Raw genomic sequence first — 27,290 nt, 5'->3', positions numbered from 1 at the left:
CATAATTATTACAATATGCATGATACAGTAATTATGCATGGCTCTATCATTGTTTTTATGGCTGGACTACATAATTATTCAACAGGACGTCCTCTTTGAAAAAAGGTCTATTCGTCATCGATAGTTAATCGATTTGTTATCGATCGTAAATCGAGTATTATCGATAGGGTCGATAAGAGATCGATAAAAGATCGATGATAGATCAATAAATAATCGATAACTAATCATGAGCTTAAAAAAATCTTGAGTATCGATCTTCAATCGATCTCCTATCCGGATCGTTAAGTAATCCATCGATCACATATTGATCTGTTCCGATGATTGATCCTATCGAGCGCCGACGTCTGGTTCACAACTTCACAACAACAGGACGAAGTCCTCCTCTTTGAAAAAAGGTCTATTCTTGGTCAGGAAGTGGTGAATCTTAAGAATTATTATGATATTGTCCCTCTGCCTTGTTTAAGATTGAATAAACGTAGATACCTTTAGTTAAAAAAAACAGCTATGTACCAGACTGTAAAATGTGAAATGGACGAAAAAAATTTTTGATCGTAAAAAGAGCTGTCAGCATCCGCCATGTTGTTGGTTTGTTTTGATTCTTAAGCGGGCGGTTCCATTCCAGCCAATAATGTGAAGCGGATTAAATTGCCTAACTAATTTGGAAAAAGTTTTTCCGCTTTATTGACACTTATGGAGAAGCTCTTTTCTTAGGTAAGCTATAAAATATTTCCCGCTCTCATTCACTTTCCAACCATCGTGCACTCCAGACAGATCCACCATCAGCTTTATATCAAAGACAAAAAGAAGTTTTTGATATCCAGACTCTGGGACAGGTTTGCGTTTCATTATAATTCGTGGGCTGTCTCGAATGCATTGGACTAGGTTGGGCCCATTCATTATATTAAGATTTGCTCCTCTCTTGAGTCTCGAAGCACAGAAGCACAAAGTCTCTTGCTGAAGCTATTGATTGATGCAAATGCATGGGTGCATGCATGTTGCATGTATATATGTGGAGTAATCAGTTATTTTAAAGACTGTTGCTTTCGCCAAAACATCTATTGAATGACAAAATTTGGTTGGTTGATGCTGCACTTTCGCAATAATATCGATCATTTTGTCTCATTTTAAGTTTCAAGTTTTAATTATTTCTTGGGTTATGGAGACTTGTTGTTGATTCAGGTAACTCGGTAACTCTCATCCTTGTTGTTGCAAATACTGTCAGTTAGGAACATTTGGAGAGTTCCTGTACGCGGCTTCAATAAAAAATCTCATAACAACAGAACAACACTCATTAAAAAATGGCGTTCGTGTCTTTTCTCACTTTTTTTAGCCTAGACGATGTAGCAAACAAAGTAAGTATAAGCACACTGTGCTTTTAATTGGCTGAAATTTCTTTTTGCGTCGGAAAAACTTTTCAAACTTTCAGCAATGATTGACCAAACTGTTATAATAAAATCATCCACTTTTTATCTCCTACCTTTCATCTCATTGAACGTGAAGCACTTGAGGTTACGAGTTAAGCACATAAGATATTCTATAATTATTGGTATTCACTGAAACACCGTTCGTTGGCGTGAGGTGGCGTGAGTGAGGTAATCGGCGCAACTAACTACCTTCTGTTGGAAGAGCATTGGGCATTTTGGTTCCCCCCTCAAAGCAGTGGGCGCCTCTGCTTTCCGCAACTCTTTCACACCTCCACCTTTAGATGCTTACATTACCAAAAGGGCGCCATCACTAGGAAGATAATTTGTTTAGTCTTGGCTTGGGAGTAGCAATGTTTTTGGTTGTTTTCGATGGGAAATGGCAGAACGATTTACAGTGTCATTAGTTTTTGCTGGTTATAGACGGCAGGATCTGGATAGTTTCCCTAACTGAAGCAGATTAGAGGGTTAAGATTTTTCAAATCAGGTGAATACATGGTCAAACAGGCAAAAGTTTTTAACACAATCGTTTTCTATGATAAATTTTGAGTAAGATAGTCCAAGGCTTTCCGATTTCAACGCAGCGATCGGAAGCAAATAAAGTTTTTTTAAATGATAGACTAGAAAGGATGCTTTAGCACCCATTCAAACAATGATAAGCCTGCAATCGCACTCAATATAAAATTCTACAATTTTGATAGCCGTGTAGTAATTGCTCGTTTCAATCTCTGAAGTTAAGTGCGCAATTAAGAGGATTTCCCAGACAGACAGAATGGACAGGTGCAAAACTTTTTAATATGTCAATCATTTTCTCAAGCTAAGAGCACACGAAGCCATTCTAGCTTTATGATAGTGCTGCGGATCATCAGTGGATAGTATTCAATTATATATATCATTATCCCTTTATTTTAGTTTCTGGAACTTTTCCAAAAAAAAAAGAAAAATTGAAAAGTTTTATTTTTCACTGCTCTATTCACATATTGAATTTGAAATAATATCTATGTCATGTTTTTATGCAAACTTCAAAAAACTTTTTGTCCCACTTTTGCGGAACTGTGGCTTATTTAGTGCTTAGCATTTGGTGCAAAGTCCAAATATACATTTCCTGTTTATTTTATATGAAGAAGCTAACTTTCAAAGTAAGCTACTTACGCGAAGAAGAGACCACTCTGTTTTTATTGCAGATTTCAATAGAAACATTGCATGTGGAATATTTTTTTCAATGTGTTTTATGTGTCAACTTCAAGCATTGGGTTGTTAGAATTAGGAAAGAGGAAAGAAATATGTCTAGCCTAGCCTAATTTTCAGCTGTTGGGGTGTTATTTATATCAAAAATAAAACACACAGGTTTGTCCAAGCTAACACCTAGATTCTGGATAAAGAGAAAAGACAATCTCAATGAAATAAAGGAAAATTCAATTAAACTTTTAAGGATGCATGGACTTAACACTCTTTAGAGTTCAACAAACTAATTTTGATGGACTTTTTTATCTCTTTTATTGTAAAAGAATGATGGACTTAGCCCTCTTTGGAAATTTAAAACATTACTTTTATCAGAGCTTCAGTATGAAGTTTTGAGCCTTTTTAAGCACAAAAGTACTTGTTTTAAGTACATCAAAAGAGTGCTAATGAAATGAGCCAGAGATTAAGAGAAACCAAAAATCTTAATTTTCATATATACATTTAGGCCCCTTTTGTTATGGGGGAGGGGGGTTCTGGACTTTTGAATTAAGGCAGCAAATTACATACATCAGATTTTTATTAGATTTTGAAAAACATGCAAAAGCCATCAAGTGGAAGTGGAAGGTTTCGTGCATCAGAGGGTGATTGGGTTTGTTCTAAAGAAGAGTAAGTTTTATGGTTTATAATATTTATCTTCTTAAATTGACTTCAAATTTCTATGACAATATACTTGCACTAATATTTATGACTTTGATTAGATGCTGAGCTTTGGTTGATTATTAAGGATTTAATACTTATCATGAAATTAAGAATAAGCTATTACACCATAGAAATTTTCTTTAAACTCAAGGATTTACAATGTTTAATTTTAATTTTAGAGGTACAAGCACACTCCAGCTATGAAAAAATGTCACTCTTTTTTATTTGTTAGGGTAGAAAACAGAGTTGCACATGATTAGGTTCAGAGCTACCAACACATACAATACCGCAATCTAACAGTCTTTAGGACTTATAACACAGCTTAACTTTGCTAAAAAGCAACTACTGTATTACTTTGATAAAAGCCTGAGCTACTTGTTTCAAATAAACGTCCTTCCTAGTGAGGAAGGTATTTATTCAAAGAGGGGATTTATTTTAGGCGGACATTCATTTAAAATAAGGAATTAAAAAAAAAGGAGTGTTTCTTCAAAGTAATGCAGTATTGCCCTTTATTAGTTAATTGAGATTTAGGAAATTATTTTAACTATTGTAATTTTCTTTTTAGTTGTGAAAATGTCAATTTTGCAAGACGTGACAAATGTAACAAGTGTGGAAGAGGCAAGACTCTTTCCTATTGATAATCTTTTAAAGAGATTGTCAAGGCAAAGCTATCATGAAAAGCATATGAAAACTTCAAGTCAAAGTTGTAAACAATGATTTTATCTCAAAATATTGATCTTTTCAAATGCTTTTCATGATAACTATGCCTAGATTAAGTTTCATTTATTCATCTAGAATCCCTTTAAATAAGTTGTCATGATGCTTAGCCATAAAGAGTCCTGAAAGCTGTTTTTTACTTGAAAAATCCTCAATGAAACAAGTTTCTATTTAAAGAAATTTAAATCCCACATTGGATTCTCTTGTTTAGAAGAGTATCTTAACATAAACGTCTTTGACTTTGTTTTTATCAACAGCTAAAGGTTCGTCATACATTGTAAAGAATGCTGGGAATGAAATTGGATCAAAATTCGCTGAGAAGAGCAAAGGTCTTTTCAGTGCAGATGATTGGCAATGTAGCAAGTAAAAATGAATGATCTTCTTTTGCACAATGATTAGTTTTTACACAGCTTTTTGTTTTCAATAGTGGAAAAAAGAAGACTTTTACTCTTTTACAGCGCATTACCTTCATGAACTTGATGAAATTTCCCCAAATGAACCAGAGGAAGTATGATTTTTACCAAACTTTGGACTTTGTAGCCCTTCAATTTATATTTTGCTTTGCCTTAAATAATACAGCCTGTTACAACACCCCGATTTATATTTGGACTACTTTAATGTTTATCATTCCATTTCACTAGATGTAGTAATATTAATTGGGCTAGAAGAACAACGTGTAATGTTTGCAATGCACCCAAAGTTGGTCCTGATGAAAACAGAACAGGTTTCTAAATATGAATTCAAATTTACAATTATATATAACCAAAACCATCATTACCCTGATATCATCTTAAATATGTTTCAATAATTTTTAAAAATATTATAAAACATTTCTTCAACCTTTAAACGTTCAAAACTCAACTATCCTGCAAAAACTTGATTGAAAGATAAAACTGAATACCAAATTATAGCATAACTCTAATTGACTACCATTTTTAATCACAATGAAGAAAATGCCTTACACTTGTAGAATACAAGGGATTTATCTAAGGACTGTTTTATGTCCGTATATTGGCCAAAATACTCAATCCAAGATTTAGATTTTGAAACTCAATCTAAATAAAGGAATGTTTTCTAGCAAAATTAAACTTTTTGGCTGTTCACAAGCAAAAATAACTAATATTATCTATATATTCAAAAAATTTAGTTAGCTACACCCTCTGAACCCCCACCAGGGCTTTGCCACAGACCCCCAGCTTCATCAATCCACAGCTTTGCTGAGCTGATGCCCTTTCATGCATATTAGAAACTCGATATTTACGAAACAGCTCAAAGTGCTTAGAAAAATCCCTTGAATACCCAATATTTCCATGTTTAAAGAAGTACCAAAGCAATGAAAACTATAGTTCTATATATTTCATCAAAAAAAATTGATTCATAGATGTTATTTTTAGGATTTGGTGGGGGATTCAAGGAAAATGAAGGGGTTATTTACAATGAGCGCCAAGATGATTCAGATGGAGAATATGATGAGGTATGTCCGCCAACCATTCCTTAACTTTCAAAGGTTTAATCTCTTGTTTCTTATTGTCCCCCTTGTTTTTCAAGAAAAAAAAAATAACTGGCTAACACAGCATTGGGGATTATAATGAGGTACATTTTGCAACCTTCCCCTAACCTTTTAATTACATTTACTGATTCTTTTCATATCCTTGTTTTTCAAGAAAATTAATTCTGAATTGGCATGTACAAAACGCCTACTACCTACTACTTAATACTTACTACCTATTACTTACTACCTACTGTAAAATAGCTGAAAACAGCTCGAAATTACCTTTTAAATATTCAGCATGTTAGAATTAGCAAAATCGGAAACTTTGGTGGTAAAAAAGTTAAAACTTCTTTTATCGTACTTTGAAGACTTCAAAATATTTTCTCTCTTTTATTTTGTTTATGACTTTTTCCCACGCTTTTTCTATAAAGTTTACAGACGCACTTCTTCGGGAGAAAAATATTTCCTTCGCACAATAACTTATTTATTCATTTCAATTTTACGGCAGTTTTATTTATAAGAATCGATCAATCTGAAAAATTTAAATACTTTAAGTAAGTAGAGCCCTATGTTTCACTGGGTACTTGCTGAAAATCCTTTGATATGTCTTGACATTTATTGACAAAATGACCCTTTTGAACCAAACTATTTACAGGGTTGTTAAATAGGACTTTTGAAGTCTTCATTTTATGTAGCAAAAATTCTTATTGTGCTCAATAAGATGCTTTCAGTACCGCAAGGTAGAAATTTTCAGTAGGAAAATACTACAAATAGCTGTTTTAGAGGTGTCAATTTGACCATGTCAAGTATTGACGAAATGAAATTTGATAAAAAATTGACAGTATGAATATAAGTTGCAAACTCCCAAGAAATATTTGGCCCATTCGCTATGATGTAGATCATACAACAGGATAGAGATTGACCCCCTATTTATATTACAGAGCCTCTTTTAGACATTCAGTTATTCTGATCAGTTTAATAAGATAATAAGAGGGTAGGTTACATGTTCCCAAACTACGTAAATATGATAATATTCTTTTAGAAACATTTTTTCAAGTCAATATATAAAGCAAAGACTTGTGTGTTAGCATTCAGATATTACAAAACCAATTTTTTTAGAATAGAGATTTCGAAAAGGCGAAGGAGAGTTCTGGTCTGTAAAGTATACAAACAGATTAGGTAGTAAGTATTAAGTAGTAGGTAGTAGGCGTTTTGTACTTGCCGAATTCTGAATAACTCTAGAACCGCATTGCAAGTTATTCCCATTCAGATCGATTTCCTGATCATGAATATGTCTCAACTTTCAACGAATCTGACCCAACTTTTTGAACTTTATAGGTTTGACTTACCTTAAATGTTTGAAATATGAATTTCCTTGATCTGCTAAAAGATTGTGTTATAACTTTTTACTCTTGCCTTTTAATATTATTTTTGTACTCATGTTTGAAAGATTATTTTAATCAGTTTGGTTTTATCCATAGTTTGGACGTAAGAAGAAAAAGTATAGAGGGAAGCTGCCTTCTAAGGTACGTAATGTTTACCATATTTACCAACATTTTCATCAAGCATATGATATCAAATGAGTGATCACTGATATTTTTTAGATTTTTGGCTGAACAGGGTGAGATTCTGGTCAGACAATGTCTGATGTATTAGGGGGGGGTTACTTAAGCAAATGGAAGGTACAGGTATGTGCTGCCCTTAAGGGTACCTTTTTTGGACTTTCAAAGTCCTACTAAAGGGTTTGAAAAATCCGTAAATCAAATTTCAGTCCTAGCCTAGAAATCTAAGCCAGATTGATTCAGTCACTTAGTAAAATCTGATGGTAAGTTGTGACTGAATATCTGGCTTAGTACAAGTAAACTTGGTTTCTTATCAACTGACAAAAACGAAATTTCAAATTTTCCCGGACACGTTTTTGTAAATGCACATAAATTTGTATAATTTGTTCAACACATATTTTTTAACAAAAGATTTCCCATAACTCATTCGCATAAAAAAAGCAAAAATATAAAAATAAGGAATTTGTTAAATGAATACACCCTCCTCCCTATTTACTCAACTTCTCTTTCATTCAGTTGTATAAAGGTTTTTCAAATTAAAAGAGAGAGAGAGAGAAAAACATATCTTTCTTTTTATGCAAAAAGTACAGAATAAAACATGTTCAAAAAGTCTTTCGTTGAGAAGTGAAAAGCGTTTTCAAAACAAACGAAAAATTTCGTTTCTTATCACATGGTCTATTATGGCCAATTAGAAGAGGCCAAATGCTCGTCAAGTCTCACCGACTTCTGCGTTCAAAATATGAATACGCGCTTCGCCCAAGCCAGTTTTTCAAGGCTAACTTAAAATTCCGTACATCATAAAAATCATTAAAGCACCGATAACGCTATATTGTCTTCAGCCGTATCTTGACCTTGTAAAAACTGGCTTGGTTGACCAGGCTATTTCAGTCCCACAAAGGGTCGGTAAATAGGAAAACCTCAACTTTTCACACCCAGAATGACCAAAATTTGGTAAAATTTGTCTCAATGAAAAGGTTGGAAAATTCCTCCTTTTTAGTTTCCCGTTAAGGGTCCGGGGTTGAACGTTAGGTGGCACACCCCTGTTAGCTCGCAACCCTAGTACCCTCCAGATGTATCTGACCATAGTTCGGTGCCCTATGAATATATGAGTGAGTAAACCATGCCTTAATTTCTTCTGAGGCAGTGACTTTTTTTTCATAATGTGGATATTGAAAACATATTTTAGAGTGTTGTGTTGCTATTAAATACCCTTCTGCAACTCTACTGAATGACTGGGAAAAGTTTGAAATTGATTTTTTCATCAGGAGGAGGAGCGAGAAGAAAAGAAAGCCGTAGTAAAAGAGCAACAACACAATTATGAAGATGAAGAAGAAGAAGATGATGACGACGATGAAGATGGTGATCTTTCAAAATATAATTTAAGTTCCAGTGACGAGGATGAGTAAGCCGTTTTTTAAATACAGTTTCTTGAACTCTGGTGGAAATGATACCAACTGATATGATCTGATCACACACCATTACATTGGTGCTTATTATGACACACAAGTTTGGGGAACGAGTAACTAAAATGATCCATGCTGATACTTTTCTCTTTGTTTTTAGCAAACCTCCTCCAGCACCAAGGATAATAGGGCGGTAAGTGGTATTATCTTGTTTTTATTCTTAAAGTTTTATTTTGCTAGATAGTTTGTCAATTTCATTTACCACCATAACGTTCAAAGAAAATTTCTAGCAAATTCTCAACTCATTTTAAGTCTACTCTCAGGTGCCTAATAAACGTTTTCAAAAGATTTCCAACCCCCACGGACCTTATTAGGGATCTTCTCAAAAATAAATTCGCTTAAATAATTGAATTTAAGCGAAAAATTCGCTTAAATAATCGAAGTACTTCGATTATTTAACAATCGAAATTCGATTATTTAGTCACCTCAGTTCGATTATTTAGTCCCCTCGGTTCGACTATTTAATCCTATTATGCGATTAATTAATCCTTTTGATTCCAAAATATAATCGAATTTTTTCCAAAACATAGTCGAATATTGGTTATTTTTTCTTACGTAGATCCAAAACAGCGCAAACAATCCTTTGTCTACTGTAGATTTGAAAGACAGAAGAAAAAATATTTTCAAAAAGCCGTAGTCAAATCAACCAATGACTCCATAATTCTTCTTACCTTTAAGGATTTTTGATCTACTAAGGGGCATCATGAATTATGAAATGATAGAATAATCCTTTTGTGAATCACATTATCGCATCATCTTAAAGTTTCTTAATGTTTGTATAACAATTCCACGATCTCTCCACGATAAAGTACTTCTATCTTTTTCTATATTTTCAATTTCCACACACTTTCCTCTGTTATCAACCTCTCAACACAGTTGATTCTTATGTCTTTGTTATTGTTTTTCGATTCGAAAATAGCACTCCATCGTTCATGTTCAAATCAAAAAAGGGCAAAACAAAAAAAAAGATAAAAGGATAAAAGGAAGAGCGCTCACAAGATCAAGAATACGTCATTACGTCATATAAAAGCAGGAAGAAAACATTCTTTTGCTCTATTGTTCTGTTCGCAAACGTCAATCATGGCGTTTTGATTGGTCAATGCAACATTTTTTTCTTACAAGTTACGTTCTGCTCTATTGTTCTGTTTGCAAAAATGGATTCGAATTTTACATCCAGGTTTTTTTTAATGGCTAGATAAGAGATCGAATGTTTTGTTTGGAAAAGTTTGAATTGTTAAATATTCTAAAAGATTAACTCTTCCTTGGATTTCTTATACACAAAGAGATCCTTCACGATTTACGCTGTCATTATCATAGAACTTTGCACTCAAGTCAAACATTGTTTTTACCAAAAAAAAATTGGATAATCAAAATAAAAAAACTACCTAAGAAGCCATCAAATGTTGTAAAATAAAATATAGTGATTGCTTCCCCAGTAGAAGAGAGGGAAAGCTTCCAAAAGGGCATCCTACAGGCTTTGCTTTCTTATAAGCTCCCGATTTGTCACACGCTCCTGATCTGTGACGTTTCGAATGTGATGCAACATTTAGAATGCTATGATATTTTTCAAAGGAAGGGAGAAAGAAAAAATGAAAATCACGTGAAAGAAAGAGAACGCACTCAGAAGGAGTGTATTTCATCACTATTTTTGGTAAAAGTTCACGTGATAACACGAAGGAAAGCACGCAGAGGGAGCTCAATGTAAACAAACATTTCGTAAAAGTCTGCATTCTGCCAGATTCTGCTTCATTCATTGTGGGTCATGGTGGGCTTGGCTGAACCTCAAGATATTTGGTCTTTCTAGACTTTTTTCTTGTTTTCCAATTTTGTATTATGATTTGAAAAGAAATGTAAGAGAGTAAAGTATTTCGCTATTCAAAAATACTTGATAAACAAATTCAGAATCTGTAAGTAGTAAAAGAACAATTTTCAAGATGACCCTGTCTCACCACAAACAATCCTTTCGTTAATATTCCTGTCTCAGTGGAATTCTCTATTATTATCTTCTAGACAATGTAAAATTCTTTATAGCCTAATTTCGGTAAAACTTTAACCGAATTCCACAAGCGAATTCAATAATTACTTTTACTGAATTAGTTAAACTTTTTGCTGAACCGATTCGGTTAAACAACCGAATTTAACCGAAAACCATTTTACCAAAATTTGGTTCTTGTTATATTTTTGAGAGGATCCCTAAATTATAAGCGAAAAATGATTAATTAATCGAATACAAGGATTAAATAATCGAATATAGGAGATTAAATAATCGAATATAGCAGATTAAATAGTCGAAACCATTCGTCTAAACAACAGCAGCTATTCGATTAAATAGTCAAATCATAAATCGAACTTCATAATCGAAAATCGATTATATTTTTGAGAAGATCTCTTAGGACCCCTACATTTATTAAAATTCAGAAATTTCTTATCAAGTGTTTTCATTGGACACCTAATTTCAAAGTCGTGTCTTATCTTTGAAATGGAGATTAAGTATTTTCTGCAGGCTTTCAATGACGTTGACCTAGAGAGCTGACAAATTAACAAGTTAAGCAATTTTAATAAATATAATTATACTTATAGGTGTGACAAAATATGACTTATTGTTGTGTTACACTCAAAATATGTACATCTTCTTGCTTCCAATAATTAGGGGGTGTTTTCGAAAAATTATCCAATTTCCAACCCCCACGCTTATACAATACTTTTGCTATGATTTGTACTGGAATCCTGAAAACTTAGCTGGTCGAATTGAAATTTTTAAATCAACCTTTGTGCTTCTTTGGTTTGATAGGCAGGAATTCCTTTTTATTTTTGTTTCAGATCTCGTCCTTCAGCTGATGGTAGCTCATCAAGTGACAAACGGGATAGATCACGGTCACCAATCTCAAGGCGCTAAGAGACAACTATACTAGGGTTGTTCTTTTGGAGGCTTGGTACTAGTAGGTCTTTGGTTTTTTAAAACATAGTCACTGCACAGCTCTTTTTGCTCAATAAATCTAAGCACTTCCCTTCACTTTGTCCATCTATTTGAAAATAATCTTACTATTTTAGTTTTAAACAAAAGTCCCTTTCATACATTTTTTGAAATTTTTTGTATTTATTACGGTAAAGGTATTATTCAAGGTACGTCATTTCAAACAAAATCATCTTTTCTCCCAGCCAAAAATCTTGCTTTCATTTCTGAAAATTTTTACTTCCCTTCTCTTATAGATCCATCAATCCAAGATGGCAAATCCTTGGCAAATTTAACTTTTTTATATTCTAACTAAATGCTCAATGTAAATTTCTAATCATCATTCATGATTTTTCACGGCATACTCTATCAAAAATACAGTTTATCAGTCTCGTGTTTATATTTAAGTTCCATTCCCAGTTTCTATTCAATTATCACTCTATTAAAATTACAGGTTATCAGTCCGGTATTTATATTTATTTTTCATTTCTAGTCGTCGTCTGATTATACCTTAACCTGGACGCCCTGTTGTATGGAGTGTTCTTTTTCATCATTTGATGTGTCATTTTATTCCTGAGGTCGTTTTTGTATGGAATATATTTTTCCTCATCATTAGTCTTGGTTTCACCATCTCTGATCCGTCACCTCAGTAAAGGCTAGGGCAAGCCTGTCCAATATTTCATCCAACATGAAATGTTGGACCGGTTTGTGCCATTGTATAATTTTCAAAAAAGAAGGAACATTCAAATAAAATAAAAAAGTTTGTTTGCCATCAAACATTTGATCCAACATTTACAGCAACATCGAAGATTTTTTATATTTTCATTCTACGTTTTTAGGTTTACATCCTACATTTCATTCAACATTTAAAAAAAATGTTGGATGAAATATTGGACTGGTTTGCCCTGGCCTTAAACAAAAAAGTCATCTGAAACTGTAGTGTAATATCATTTAATGCAAAAGAAATATAATATTGTTTAGATTTTCTTTTCCATGCCAGATTAAAGCTAATTAAAGCCAAAATATAGAAATCTTATTCCATTGAAAATGTATGTATCCCTTGGGATTGGTAATTGTTTCAATAAATACTGGTACTAAGGAGAGAAAGCCATCATGTCTTCAAGAATCCAAACTTTCTGCAAGATTTTACCATCAACTCAGCAACCAAAGCATTCAAACTCTGGTAGTTCTGTTCACCATCAAACTTTGAGGGTTCACCAAAATAGGTAAGGCATTCAGGCCTTTTTTCATGTCTTTTAAGCATTCAGTTATGGGATTTTGTTGGACCTACCCCGGTGGAGGTCCTATAAATTAACCTTTGTCCGTCTGTCCGTCCGTTAGTTACCAGCTTTTCTCATGATTGGCTCATTAGTTTTTTCTGATTTTTTGCACAATGATGCAAAATGGCAATGCCCAAAATGTGACGGAGCCCGATTTTCGAAAAAAAAATTTTGGGGGCAAATTTGGGCCAAAAAACGGCTAAAAAACGGGTTTTTTGGACTTTGTAAAAAATTGGATCATTAATTTTTTCTGATTTTTTGCACGAAAGTAGGGTACCATCATAGGTATAAGATGGCTCAAGCAGATTTTTGCAAAAAAATTTTGTTGGCTCAAAAAACGCATGTTTATCTATAAGAATCACTATTAATAAGCATACATCAATGTTCTTAGTCAAATTACTCAAATTTTTTATGAGATAGAATGATGTTTTTTCTGCTCATGAGGGCTTACTTTTGAAGAATATGTGTGTTTAGACAGGAAATCTAGGTTGCTTGGCGTGTTTTCATAGAAAAACTGGCCAAATTCGATATTTTTTTATAAGCACATTATCAATTACTTAGGTATTGGCTTTTCTCGAGATTGGCTCTTTCATTCTTTATGATTTTTTACACAAAGATGCATAACTATAAACCCTTGAATGTGACAGAACCCGATTTTCGAAAAAAAATGTTTTTGGGCAAATTTGGGCCAAAAAACGGCTAAAAAACGGTTTTTTTGGACTTTGTGAAAAATTGGGTCATTAATTTTTTCTAATTTTTTGCATAAAAGTAGGGTACCATCATAGGTAAAAGATGGCTTAAGCAGATTTTTGCAAAAAAAATTTGTTGGCTCAAAAAACGCATGTTTATCTATAAGAATCACTATTAATAAGCATACATCAATGTTCTCAGTCAAATTACTCAATTTTTTTATGAGATAGATGTTTTTTTTTCTCACGAGTATTTAGACAGGAAATTTTGGTTGTTTGGTGTGTTTTTATAGAAAAACTGGCCAAATTCGATATTTTTTATAAGCACATTATCAATTGCTTAGGTATTAGATTGATTGGCTCTTTCATTTTTTACGATTTTTTGCACAAAGATGCATAACTATAAATCCTCGAATGTGACGGAGCCCGATTTTTGGAGAAAAAAAAATTGGGTAAATTTCAGCTAAAAAAACGGCCATAAAAGGGTTTTTTGGACTTAGTGAAATATTGGACCTTTGTTTTTTCTGATTTTTTGTATGAAAGTAGATAAAAGATGGCTCAAGCAGACTTTTGTAAAAAATGAATTTTTCAGCTCAAAAAAAGCATCTTGATCAATAAGAATCACTATTAATAAACATACATCAATGTTCTTAGCCAAATTACTCAATTTTTTGGAGATGTTTTTTTGCTCACGAAGTCTTGAATATGAAAGAACAAGAGCATGAAATTTTGGTTTCTAAACGTTTTTTTATAAGAAACAAACGACTAATTTTAATAGATCGTCACTATTTGTGTTCTGATTGATTGTTTAATGGTCACGTCACGTAGATATCAATTATAAACGTGTTAAATGCATAATCCAGGTAGGTCCATCAAAGTATCACTTGTTCCTCTTGAAATCACAAAAATTATGGTAAAAACAGCCTTTTTCTGAAAACAACACTCTTAAAAAAAAGTGCCTGTTTTTGGTTGCAATCAGATGCTGTCCTGCCCTCATAGAATATTGCCTGGTATTCTTTTGATTCAGTGAGAATCAACAAGATCTTTAGCGGTTTGCAAAATAATTTTAGGTTAACTTGAGTGCTGCCTAATGTTTTTGACTTCAGCTTTACTCAAAAATTGAGTAGCCAAGAATTATTCTAAAATCTAAGACCTTGATGTTGAACCAGCTCTGAATCTAAATTACAATAGGTTACCAAAGTAAGTAGCACTTAATTAAAAAAACTATCAATAATTATTTCATCATGAAGAAGGTTACTTTCTTTTAAATAGGATTCACTGTATTGGGAAAATAGATAAATATTATGCCTCTACCTCTACATATTTATACATGCTCTCTCTTTTTTTCATGGTTAGGCTTTATCTGGCAAAGGAGGATCATTCTGGAGACGAGGGTCAATGGAATTGGAATTTCACACAAATATATTCCGCAGAAGCAAAAAACTCTAATGATCTTTACTCATCAACATGTGGTAATCTATCTCATTATTTCTTAAATGGATTCAATACATCTTTATTGCTTATTGGCAACCCTGAAGTCTTACTGAAAGTGGCAGTTGATGGAAAGGGACCGCTTCACTTTTTGACAGAGAGCCTATCAAGTCTTGCTTCTAAACAATTCAAAAATCTCAAGCAAATGTCTAGTCAGGTATGTTTTTTTTCACAATTTTAAAACCATTAGATCAGAGCACTGATCTCTGACCATATATATTTTTTTTGGTTTCTCTTTTGTACTTTTAGACAGCTAATCCACATTTGATGTCAAAATTCAAGTTAGTCTTTTCCTCTTCCCAATGCAAAAGTTGCTAACATTTTTTTAGTTTGCTCAAAATTTCAATTTAAAACTTGTGTGCACTTGCACAGATATCAAAAAGCCTCCTTTACAACTAAACAAAATTTTCATATTGGTATTTGTAAAGCTAATAAATCTTATCAGAGTTTTTGATTTCTCTAAAAAAGCAATGCATTGTGGGATTGTTTCGGGAAGTATTACAATAGAAATCTCTTAGGAATTCATCGAGGGAATTCTATTGTAATACTCTCGAAACAATCCCACAATGCATCGCTTTTTTAGAAAAATCAAAAACTCCGATCTATTGTAATAGGTTTCCTGAATTTTATTTTCAGATTTCGATGCAATCCACATTGAGTCATGGTTCTTCTTTACCCCACATCAAGCTGAAGAATGATTTAGAAATGAGTATATATCAACTCCATAACAGTAATGAAGCAGTTGGTTTGGATGATGCTGAAGTGGAGGTCCAAGACTTGGTGTACAGGAAAATCTCTGATCTAGGTATTAAATTTCAAATTCAGGATTTTCTTTTACTAGAATTCTTTATAATGATGGAAAGTCAATTTTGCGCACAAAGTCCAATATATTGCTATTCATTTATCATGGACATTGGACCAAACCTGATCAGACATATATTCTGTCCAACCCACTTAAAATCCCTATATCAGGCGCGACTGATGGACCATCTCAAGTCAAAACCCCCAAAAATCGCCTAACTTTTTCAAAAGAACTTTTTTGACTTTAACAAAGGATAAATAAATGAGGTTAACTTATTTTTATTTGCTACTTTACATGCTAACTCAAAATTTGTTCAGGTTCACAATGATATATACATTATAGAGGTTAAGTGTTGAATTTAAAGAGATATTCTTGGTCAAAGTAGGGTTAAGAATATGAGGTTAACTTGCACTGAGGTTAACCTAATGGTCCTTAAAGATAGACCAAAATTGGTATGAAATGTGAGGTTAAAGTAAAAATAAATGATTGGGTTTTACTATTTAATGATTGGGCAACAAGGTAGGCTAGAAAAAATGAGGTTAACATTTCAAGTAGGGTGTAAAATTTGAGGTTATTTCACAAAAACACCCTAATTGTGAGGTTAACAATGATATTTCAGTCTAATTTTGGATATCAGACAAACAGTAGCCTATTATCAAAAACAACTAAACATGAAAAATTATATTTTGGTATAAAAAGTGAGGTTAACTCGGATATTAACTTGAGAGACACACTTACCTGAGAAAGGGGTTAATTTTAAGCTTTCAGATAACCTCATAAAAAGGGAAAATTGTGTGATAAAAATAGTGGGATCCATTATTCAATGGTTGAGGAACAAGGTAAAGTAGAAAAAACGAGGTTAATATCTTAGTTTGGGTACCAAAAGTGAGGTTATTTGTGAATTGGGCTTATAGAGTTTTTTAATTCTTTGTTGTATACTTTAATGACTTATAAATCTGTTTTTGATATCAATACTGAGCTTAAAAGTAAAGCTTAAGTCTTAATTAAGTCTGAATTAAAAATCTTTGAGGCTAACTTTTATCGTAGTATACCTTAAACGTTTTTCGTTCAGTTGTTTAAGTTTGAAGGTATAAGCTAAAACATCCTACTTTTTCACGTTGTTTAACCTCATTTTAAGAACCTTTTTGGTCTATTTCATATTTTTTTAGCTTAGTTACTTTATGAAAACTTTTAAAAAGTAATTTTGTTCCTGTAGCTTTAATAGAATAGAACTATTTAGGTCAATTAGAGAAGCAAATTTCTCACATTCCTTAACATAGAGTTCTAATTTTAACCTCAATTTTTAACCCTACGTTAGAGCAAAGATTGTCAATTTCATAAAAACCCTATTGATCTAAGCTTCTAGTATCATTTTACTTTTGTCCCATAACTTAATATACATGCTAGCAGAAGATATGGTTAAGAATGTGAGGTTACTTGTTACCATTTTTTTAACCTCATGAATTGCACCTTCCTTGTGGGAAATCTCTAACCTTTTTTAAACAAGCTTGATATTTGAAGCCTTTTTGATGACTCCCTAATAATTTTTTCCCCAATAATTCAATAAGCGTCTCTATATTTTGAGGTTAACAAAAGTCTATAAATTGTCATATTAACCTCAAATAACAAACCCTTTTCAAGTTTTTTTTTTCATTTTTGGGTATAAGCCATCAATTATGACCAACCCTCAAAATTTCAACCTTTTTAGATAAAAAATGAAGATTATATGGCCAATTATGTAAATTTTCCACTTTTTCCTCAAAAAAAATAACTTTTTCTTAGGCGACATTGATTTGAGATTGTCCTGATGTCTGATGGATACATATAGATAGATAATGAATTGATAAAAATGATTTATTTATGACTAAAACTATTTTCCTTTAAACGAGTAGCAATATCTCCTAATAATAGAAATTAAATTTTATCAATAGGCTGCATCAAATGAATATGGCTCTTTATTTAAGAAATAACATTCTGACAAAAGCAGCGGTAGCGACCTTAGTGTAGTGGTAGAGCATCCGGCTACAGTGCGCAAGGTTGTGGGTTCTTCCCCCAGCCGGGTCATACCAAAGATTCCCAAAATGGTAGTTGATGCTTCTCTGCATGATGCTCAGCAATTAATTAAGAAGAGGATCAATGGTATGTGGAGCAACCTTATACTTACTTACTAACAAAAAATGTGTTTTCAGATGTAGAGCCAATGTTGGAATGCGACGTCCTTTCAGGATGTACAGTCAAGAATATCTTCAGCTTTTCAATTGTCGCCAACTCGTCCAAAGAAGCTTGTAAACATCTTATGGTCACCTTGAAAAAACAATTAGACAGTGAAATGTTAAATGAATCACTAATAGTTGTTGAATTCAAACTGACAAAGGTGAAACATTCAAGTTTTCATATTAAAGTCTATTTGTTTTAAGTCTGTACTTTTTTTTGGCAACTACACACTCGAAGGAATTGCTCTTGATTACGCTGACATGGTTCCACATTTTCCAGGATTTTTCACATTCCAATATTTCCTTCAATTCATAAATTATTGTGGTGAAGAGAGATGGAATACATTGTATTAATAGTTGAAAATGCTATTATACTGCTCTGCCATCTATATCACCCGAGTTGAGATAGTTTTGACATACATTGTTGACACATTGAATATTATTCTTTGAATCCTCAGTTAGCATACAGCTTGGCTCTGAAAGAGTAACCCCGTCAGATTCCCTATAGGGAATTTTCTTTCTGGTCAGTTCTACTCTAATAAAACTTTTCTCTTTTGTTTAGATACTCCAGATGAATGCTCCACCTTTGTTGTGTTGGTTCAGAGTACTTTTGCTCCCAGCTACCGATAACAATAAATCTTATCAAATATTGCAAAGTCTGATCCAGAAAGATTCATTCAAAGATAACATATTCGGGTAACTTTATTCAAACTAATTTTAGCGAAAAAGAAATTTACTGGCTTTGGCGGTTACAGTTAAAATCTCATTTGTTTAAGATTTATTTGACGGCCCATCCTAAGCTGGATTTTGCTGTATATAGGCCATTTCACAATCGCAAAGCGTAATGGGTAATCAGGACCACTGCGCGCTAATGACGACTGACTATTGGTCAGTCTTGATTACCCATGATCCATTTCGACTGTGAAATGGCCTATAAAAGTTCTGAAATACATGCTTTATATTTTTACAAGCTTTAGCTTTAACCCCTTACCCAAAGCATCTAAAACTTATAAACCTATCTTTCTTTATTTTAGATGTCTTTCACCATTGGAGCATTTCCTTTACGATTCTGTTCTCCAAAACAGTGTTACAAAAGTCATCACTTTCATGGACAGTTTGGAAATGACTGATTCAACTCATCAAACATTGGACTTGTGTTCTTTGTTGAATACAGTCTCCTGTTCACCTGTTCCTTGTACACCTTACTTGAAGGTAAGAATACAACATTCAACCCTAGCCCTTTGTGTGCGCAGTTTTTTTTATACTCTTTCTAAAAGCATTCGGTTTATGCCTCTTTAAATCAAGTGGTCGGGAGCTATGGCCTTAAGTCTGAGACTCAGTATTTTGGCTTGTTTTGGACGCATATACGTGTCCCTCGTGGTCTAAGGGTTAAAAGGCATTATCAGATGGTTTTTGATATTTGTCATAGAGATACCTTTTATGGTCCTGAGAGACACCTCTAAAAGTTTTGTCCCAATTTTTTTCCAAAGCTGAGATATTTGACTTTGAACTTTGAACTTTACACAGTGTTTACGCTGAATTTCTATTGTTTTCAAGTAAAAATTTGAAAATTTAAAGTCAAATATTTCAGCTTTGGAAAATAATTTGGTCAAAAACTTTGGAGATGTTTCTTAGAACCATAAAATGTATCTCTAAGCAAAATATAAAAAATCATCTGATAATCCCTTTAATGGTTGCGGTCGGCAATGAATTTATGTCCATTAATTTTCCTGACTATACCAAAGTATAGTGACATGGATTGAATCTAGTGTTTTCTTTGTTTCTATGTGGTATTTTTGTAAAACAACGTACGCTTGAAATTTACAATCATACTTAAAAGATTTGCCACTAGCCTTCAGTTATTTCTTATTGGTAATGAATCTAACTATTTATTTATTGGGATATTATCTTTTAGAACCTACTTTTCAAATACGTCGAACTTATCAAAAAGTTGAAAAGCGATGTCCGTAAAAAGAAGGAAGCCAGTGATATGACGTGTGATGAATTGAAGTCTCGATTATCTACTCTTGAACAGTCTTACAGGTAATTATATGTTGTGAATATCTTAATTCCATTAATTTTTGCGCGCCTTTTATTTTTGCGCCTTTAATTTTCGCGCACCTCGTAAAATTGGATATTTACATTCCAGAGGCATATCTACATGTTGTTTTTTTTATAAGCATACAAAAATCCGAAAAAAGGCCCAGAGCAGAGATGCTTAGGTCGAAAGCTTAATAAGGCTGAAAAATGCTTGAGGGGAAGCTTAAATCTAAAGCATAAATTTAGGGAAATACTGAAAATCCGTAAAATTCCAGCCAAAAAAAGTCAAAATCAGGAAAAAAACGTTTTTCGTAGGCTCAAGTAATGCTTGACATATGCTTAATTTTTTTGCCATATCTGAGCCTAGATATGCTTATAAGTGCAATGCTTATAAAAAAAAAACATGTAACATAAATTGAGGTCCCATTTTATTAAAGATGAGATTTCTACACATTCAAAACGATTACTAATCCACGCACCCATCAATTTTTGCGTGGCTAAGTGCGCGAAAAAAGGCCTTTTTTATTTAAATTAATGAAATTAAGGTAAGTGAAACGAGATATACTATCTTTTGAGTACAAAAACTATTGTATAATCATGGTTTGTACACAGATATGTAGCAGCTAAAGCACCCCCTCTGCCTAGTAGCAAAGCAATCTTCCCCTCCGCCATAAGTGGCAAATTAACCCCTCCCCCTCCGCCATAAGTGACAAATCAACCCCCTCCCCATAAGCCATAAGTGGCAAATTATGTTACGTTATATCTTCCTTCTTTTCAAGCGTAAAACTCCTAGTAAGGCCTGAAGCCTGGAATTGTCTATTGTGAAGACTACTACTTGTGTTTTTTTTCAAAAAGCTTTTTGCATTGTAGGGAAATAAAGACTTTCATTATTATTTGCCTAAATCACATGACAATACTACGTTGGTTAAGTTTCGGATTATTTATAGTGTGTTCATATACTGCCTATCCGTCCTTCCCAGGACTAACCAGTGCGGCTCGGGTAAGCGAGCATAGACTGCTGTTGTCACCAGAGTGCTCAAAACATTAAGTGTTGAGCTTCGCATAATCGCTGTTTGTGGTGAAGGGAGAAGCAGAGATTGCTCCTCAACAGAGTCAATAGAGTACCTAAAGAACTGAAGTTCTGAGCGTAATACATAGAGTGTTCATATAGAAATGTTGAAAGTTTATTTTTTCTCCTATTATAGAGCCTTGCACCAGGAGAAAGAAGACTTGGCAAAACAGTCAGTACAACTCCAAACAAAATATGAGAATATGGTGTACCAATTCGAAAGGAATGATGAAATAAAAAGTAACCAAGCCGCTGAAAAACTCAAAGTAAAAATTAGTTTGCGGTAATTAACGAAAGGTTGCCATGTTTGGAGTTTCTTTTTCGTAAATCTGTAAAATATTTGTTGGAATCAATTATTCTTTTTAAACTACCTGCACTCGCTTTAATCGGTCAAAGATGACTTTTACCAAAAGCTCTTCTTTATATGGTTCTGATTTAAAACACAATGAAATGTGCATTTTATTTAAATGTTAAAACTGATATTTCCTATCGAGAAGTGTCTTCCCAATACTAGTTTCTAAAGATTTTCGGTCTGAGGTGAATACCAGGAAGATTCCCCGGGTGGACATTTTAGTTACTATGGCCTGAGATTCGATCCATCGCATAAGATCCAACAGAATTAACGGTTTACATTTTCGAAAAAGAAATTAGTTTCAAAGTTTAGTCTCTTTGGAGCCTCGATTTCAATGGTATAACTTTAATTTCCTCATTCCTCTTGATTTCTAGATGACAAAAGAGCTGGTCGATTTGAAATTGAAGGGCAACATTGAACAACAGAATGCTAACAACCAATTGCTGGATTTTAAGAATAAGGTCCTCTTAAAAGTATTGACAAACCCTTGAACCCTAGAATTTTAAAAAACTTGAATAACCTTGAAAATGCTGAAAAAATCCTCATAGACTTCTTTTTTTTAGTTGACGTTCTCTAATTCGATGTTCTACTATTCAATATCCTCCATCATTCGATAATGTTTAAAGTAATTTGTCAACAATAAACTCTCATAAAATGATACGCTCCCTTATTCGATGATAATCCAATTCCCCTTGAAGATCGAATTAGAGAGCGCCAACTGTATAGTAATCTTTCCGTTTTCATTCAATCTCCAACTCTTATTAATTCGACTACTTCCAAATTAACTATTGGGATGGACGAAGCAGAATTTCCAGGGGGTCTAAAAGAGTGTTTTTAAAGACTGGTTTTAGTTCGTCCACCATCACTTTATGGTATGCAAAGAGATTTTCCAAGTCTTTTTGCAAATTTTGCCATTTTCCAGGGGGTATCCGCACATTTTCAAAAAAAGTCTTTTTACTTGAAAAGGTTCCTCCGCCCCCCCTGTATGGAAACTTAATGGATTGGCCCATTATAATATTTTCCTCTTATTTTCAGTTGAAAGCAGAATATTCGAATGCGTCAAAGTATGAACGCGATTACACTCTAGAACAAAAGCTGCATGTTGATTTGAAAGAGCGATATGAGAATTTGAAACAAGAGAAATCCGAAATACAAGAAGAACTGGTGAATTTGAAAGTGGCCTTTCATAGAATGAAAGAAGAAATTGAGGATCACGTATGAGAAAATTTTTCTCTTTTCTTGAGCCTTAACCCTATTAGCCCCAGTGTGGGGGGGGGGGTAGATTTTGAGAAAAGATAGGTAGATTCTATCCCCCCCCATTAATATACGAAAATCAAAAAAGCTTGGGGTTAATAGCCTTAAAGGTTTTCTTCGCCATGACGTGCGGAGAAAATACAGTGGAAACCTTTTAACTCAAACCTTTATCTTATCTGATATTCCGATGGTGGATTGGCAGATGCCCATGCTAAAGCTCTAAAGAAGTGGGCCAATTTCCCATCGAAGAGAAATGATAGTCGGCCTTTGAAGTGCTGTATCTCCAGTCGGGTTCAACTACCCTTGCGCATAACGCTAAAAATATTTCGGTTGGGCCCGACAATCCCTGAAACCCGCTGCAAAATCCTTGACGTGGTCTTGCAAAATTCCGTAATCTAAACCTTGTTGAAAACTTTGTTGATGTTGAAAAATTTTCCGACCTTTAGCACTTTAGCATGTCAGATGAAAATTTCTGCATCTGGATGCCAGATAAACCTTTATCTCAAATGTCTCCTTATCTCCAACAAGTGTTATGGTCCCTTCAGTTAACAATGCCTTATAAACCTTACTCCATTACTCGAAATTTCCTTAACTCGAACAATTGTTATGGTCCCTTCAGTTAACAATATCTGATAAACCTTACTCCATTACTCGAAATTTCCTTAACTCGAACAATTGTTATGGTCCCTTCAGTTAACAATATCTGATAAACCTTACTCCATTACTCGAAATATTAAAAATCCGAAAAAATTTGCATTTCCCGTACTTCTTGTCCGAGTCATGGGGACTCCCCTGTAGAACACTTAGCTCTGGTTTATAGACGGCCCACTTTTTGCCCTGTTTATTGTAATTATGAATTAAAGTGAGCAGAATGTTGGCTGTCTAGTCAATGCATTATTGCCTTCATTTGACGTCGACACAATCTTTTCCAAGCAAAAATTTTACCTGCCAACTTTTAGCTCACTTTTAGGATACTCTAACAATTAGAATAGGCAGGGTAGAAAGTCAGGCATCTAAACTAAAGTCTATTCACGATAAGTGTGCACTCTTTTTTCTTTTACCTATAACTTTTGAAGGAATTCTTCAATCTTTATAAATTTGGTATCATTTGAAAGATATTAGTGAGTGGAACAATTTGAAATAAAAAAATCTTCAAAAAAATTCTGAAAATGAAGATCTTGTAGAAAAGTGCTATAACTTTTATTTTCACTGGACAGATTCTTTGATCTTAGGTGGTCATCACTGTGAAGAAATTTCATTAAAATATTTATTCAATATAAAGTTATGATACAAAGTTAATAAGTGATTGACCCCAAAAAACAGCAAAAAACTGCAGAAAACAGCATTTTTAGACGTCAATCAGCTTATAACTTTGTTTGATATCTTTTGACTGAATGATTATTTTTGAGAAATTTTTTCACAGTGATGACGTTCGATGATCAAGAATTCACTTCAGTGAAAATGATAGTTATAGCACTTTTTTCTACAAGATCTTCATTTTTTTCTTCTTCATTTTCATCTTCATTTTTAGAATTTTTTTAAAGATTTTTTTATTTAAAATTGTTCCACTCACTAATATCTTTCCCATGATACCAAATTTATAAAGATTGAAGAATTCCTTCAAAAGTTATAGGTAAAAGTAAAAAAGAGTGCACACTTATCGTGAATAGACTTTAGAGCTTATGCAATTTGAAGATCAAAATTAAACTTTGAACTTTTTACACTTTTCAGAAAGAGTACATCAAAGACCAAGAGAAAACAATTTCCGATTTGTTGAAAAGTAACGAAGAATACAAGAAGGGAAGGAATGACGATAATATCACAAAAGAAAAGGTTTGCAAATCAATAGATAATCGAGCAGGTTGGCCATAGACCCTGTGAAAACGATTTAAAGACTGTTTAAAAGTCATCGATTAATCGGCTATTCACGTAAAATATCGACTCTATCTATCTAGAGATTTATTTCTATCTAATTGAGATAGATCTATCTAGAGATTTATCTCTATCATCTAGAGATTTATCTCTATCATCTAGAGATTTATCTCTATCATCTAGAGATTTATCTCTATCTAATTGAGATAGAAGATGTCTGTCTGTCTAAATTTTAAATGAGATGGAGCAGGATGGAGTTTTTATAAGATACTTCACTAATTGGTCATTTGAATTAATAGAGATGACGCGTTCTTTAGAAAACGTAACAAAATTGTTTTATTACTGGTTAACAACCAACCAAATCAAATAAGAGCTTGTAAAAACTCCATCTCGTCCCCTATAAATTTTGGGTAGGCTGTTTACTTACTTTTTCGATTTAACTGAAATTATGGACATTTTATCATTGGGTGATTACCAGCTTAGTACTATGATAATGTGAAGCTAGTAAACTAATCATTGATGAATAATGCAAACAGAGACTAGGACTGAGCCAACACGATATCAATGAACTGAAAGATGAATAGAAATCAATAGAGTGGGGCTCAGGCCCTCGAGCCCAGACCCCTGAATAGGGCGAGCAAACATGAGCGAGAAAAGGAAAGAAATCGAGGACTTGGTAGGAAGAGCTCGAAGGAAAAGGACTTGGGAGAAAGAGCTCGAAGGAAGAAGACTTGGAAAGGAGAGCTCGAATGAAAAGGACTTGGAAAAGAGAACTTGAAGGAGAAGGACTTGAACAGACACTATTGTTAATTATATGCCAGAGTTACTAAGTTATTTGATGTTATTTACACTTATTAGAAAACGTAGTATTAATTGGAAAAATATCTAACATCCCTTCGTCACACTGAAGGTGAACCAGAAGAACTCGCTTCGCAAGAATCAGAGATCCAAAAGGAGGAAGCTACATTACACCAAAGAACGAGAACAGTAAGACATTGTAGTAGAGTACTACTTAATTACACCACAGAAACTGAACTATTGTTGATTGGTAGTTTGGTTGATTTCACGATTAATAAGGACACGTTATTTTAAAAAGGACATAAGAGATTTTACATCAGGAAGTATCAAACACTATCAAAACGAGAGTTTTACACAAAATCAATTATTTAAAGCCAGAAGTTTAAGAAGAGAAGTTTAACGTCAAATCTTATCTCGGCATCAATTATTCAACAAACTTGAACGCAGTTAACTTTTGCCGTAACCAAGGATTGGTTGCAATTGATTCAAATAAAATAATACCTAACATTGTGCAGTAAATTTTGATTTCGATTATGTGATTTGAATCGAAAGATAAATAAGTAAAGGAAACTAGGCAAGAGGAATACAACATCTAGAGGTAATACATTTCGACTACTTATAAATGATTCAACATGCAACTCGCTAAAACGACAGTGTCGATGAAAGCGAAAACAAGCAAAGAATGACGAGTATCTTCAAGATGAACGTAATCCAAATGACTTTGGACGATATACCACAATTCAATGGAACCAGTAATGAAAATATCAAAAGCTATTTCGAAAGTTTCGAGAGCATAGCAACCATTGGCAAGTGGAGCTCCAAAGAACGTTTGGACATTCTAACAGCATATGGCTTACAAGGTCACGCGATGCACTATTACAGAGCGCTACCAGCAGACGTGAAGCCTTCGTACAAGCTGATAAAAGAGATGTTGCTGAACTACTTCTGGTCGTCCGATATCAGAATGTTAAAGAAAGCTGAACTAGCCAAACTCAAACAAGAGGAATGTTCATCACTAGATGTCTACCTTGAAAAACTCGAAGAGCTAGTGTATCAATTAAATTACAGCAATGAGCAGAAATTGAACTCACTCATCGCCGGACTGAATGATGATTTACGAATATCAATCATTTTAAAGAGATTCAAAACCTTCAATGAAGCAGTGGCTTACATCAGATTAGAGAACGCGATCAAGTCGAATTACAATGTGAACTCCACCAAACTGCTCAAACAGCTGAACGAAAAGATCGACAAATTAGCAGCTGGCGCGTGTACTGTCCAATCTTCCAGTGCAACGCCAAGACGAGTGTCATTAAATGAGTACGCCGGTGAAAGAGATCTCGATGAACAAGTATCCGAGGTGATCGAACAAAAGTTACGAATGATAACGCCTCAAACAATCAATACGCTTGGCCGACCAAAATTTGCATCATCAACAGACGGAATGAGAGAGATCGAAAGAATGCAAGCCAAAATCAAGAATCTCAAGCGACAACAGAACAGACCTCCTCAACAAAATAGAAAAATCTCCTCAGATGGACGTCGCGACACTTCAACGCGAACGCTGGTAAGAGATCAGAAACCTCGAGAATCCTCAAAAATTTACCCACCACCGAATATTACCTACCGACCACCGACAATTATTCGCCAACCACGCAAGACATTTATACAACCACCAAAGATTCATCCGCCACCTATCATTATCGAAGTTCACTCACCACCGAAGGTTCATTACCGACCACCAAAGATTATTCGCCGACCACGTATAACATGTCAACAACCGCCGAAATTTCACTCACCGAGCGAAATTATTTATGAACCGTCGAAACTTCACTCGTTGTCAAAGATTACAAACCTATCTCCAAAGATATGTCATCTTCCGCTAAAGAAATCGCAAGAAATGATTCAACATTCATCTAGAATCATTCAAACCCCCTCCAA

General features: G+C 33.8%; 2 protein-coding genes across 3 annotated transcripts in view; both read left to right on the top strand.

Moving 5' to 3' along the window:
• Positions 1-3,165: 3,165 nt before the first annotated feature.
• Positions 3,166-11,869, top strand: LOC136806161 (zinc finger Ran-binding domain-containing protein 2-like). Of its 2 annotated transcripts, none has more exons than XM_067062725.1 (10): positions 3,166-3,269; positions 3,868-3,920; positions 4,277-4,382; positions 4,661-4,743; positions 5,414-5,493; positions 6,993-7,037; positions 8,339-8,475; positions 8,637-8,669; positions 11,357-11,469; positions 11,747-11,869. In XM_067062725.1, the coding sequence occupies exons 1-9, from the start codon at positions 3,199-3,201 to the stop codon at positions 11,430-11,432; spliced, it is 684 nt and encodes a 227-aa protein (XP_066918826.1). In that variant the 5' UTR covers positions 3,166-3,198; the 3' UTR covers positions 11,433-11,469; positions 11,747-11,869. The 2 variants fall into 2 exon arrangements, with proteins under 2 accessions (XP_066918826.1, XP_066918825.1); XM_067062724.1 differs by having other exon boundaries at positions 3,167-3,269; positions 11,357-11,475.
• Positions 11,870-12,468: 599 nt separating this feature from the next.
• Positions 12,469-27,290, top strand: part of LOC136806160 (coiled-coil domain-containing protein 78-like) — a 34,038-nt gene continuing 19,216 nt past the window's right edge. Inside the window, exons 1-11 of the mRNA XM_067062723.1 lie at positions 12,469-12,715; positions 14,815-15,106; positions 15,586-15,754; positions 17,941-18,125; positions 18,527-18,660; positions 18,999-19,176; positions 19,880-20,007; positions 21,210-21,339; positions 21,800-21,886; positions 22,461-22,640; positions 24,411-24,512. Coding sequence (XP_066918824.1) covers positions 12,603-12,715; positions 14,815-15,106; positions 15,586-15,754; positions 17,941-18,125; positions 18,527-18,660; positions 18,999-19,176; positions 19,880-20,007; positions 21,210-21,339; positions 21,800-21,886; positions 22,461-22,640; positions 24,411-24,512 — 1,698 coding nt within the window. The 5' untranslated portion in view covers positions 12,469-12,602. The remainder of the gene's footprint in view (positions 12,716-14,814; positions 15,107-15,585; positions 15,755-17,940; positions 18,126-18,526; positions 18,661-18,998; positions 19,177-19,879; positions 20,008-21,209; positions 21,340-21,799; positions 21,887-22,460; positions 22,641-24,410; positions 24,513-27,290) is intronic.

The sequence above is a fragment of the Clytia hemisphaerica genome, unplaced genomic scaffold, assembly GCF_902728285.1.
Source record: "Clytia hemisphaerica strain Z4C2 unplaced genomic scaffold, Clytia hemisphaerica genome assembly, whole genome shotgun sequence".
Lineage (NCBI taxonomy): Eukaryota > Metazoa > Cnidaria > Hydrozoa > Leptothecata > Clytiidae > Clytia > Clytia hemisphaerica.
Note: the sequence above shows the minus strand (reverse complement) of the source record. Positions and strands in the feature narration are given on the sequence as shown.

Bases quoted from the DNA above. Each gene is read 5' to 3' on its own strand.
- LOC136806161 (XM_067062725.1), top strand. From the start codon at position 3,199: ATGCAAAAGCCATCAAGTGGAAGTGGAAGGTTTCGTGCATCAGAGGGT. The intron at 3,921-4,276 runs GCAAGACTCTTT...TTTTATCAACAG, and splicing joins ATGTAACAAGTGTGGAAGAG to CTAAAGGTTCGTCATACATT. The intron at 8,476-8,636 runs GTAAGCCGTTTT...CTTTGTTTTTAG, and splicing joins AGTTCCAGTGACGAGGATGA to CAAACCTCCTCCAGCACCAA.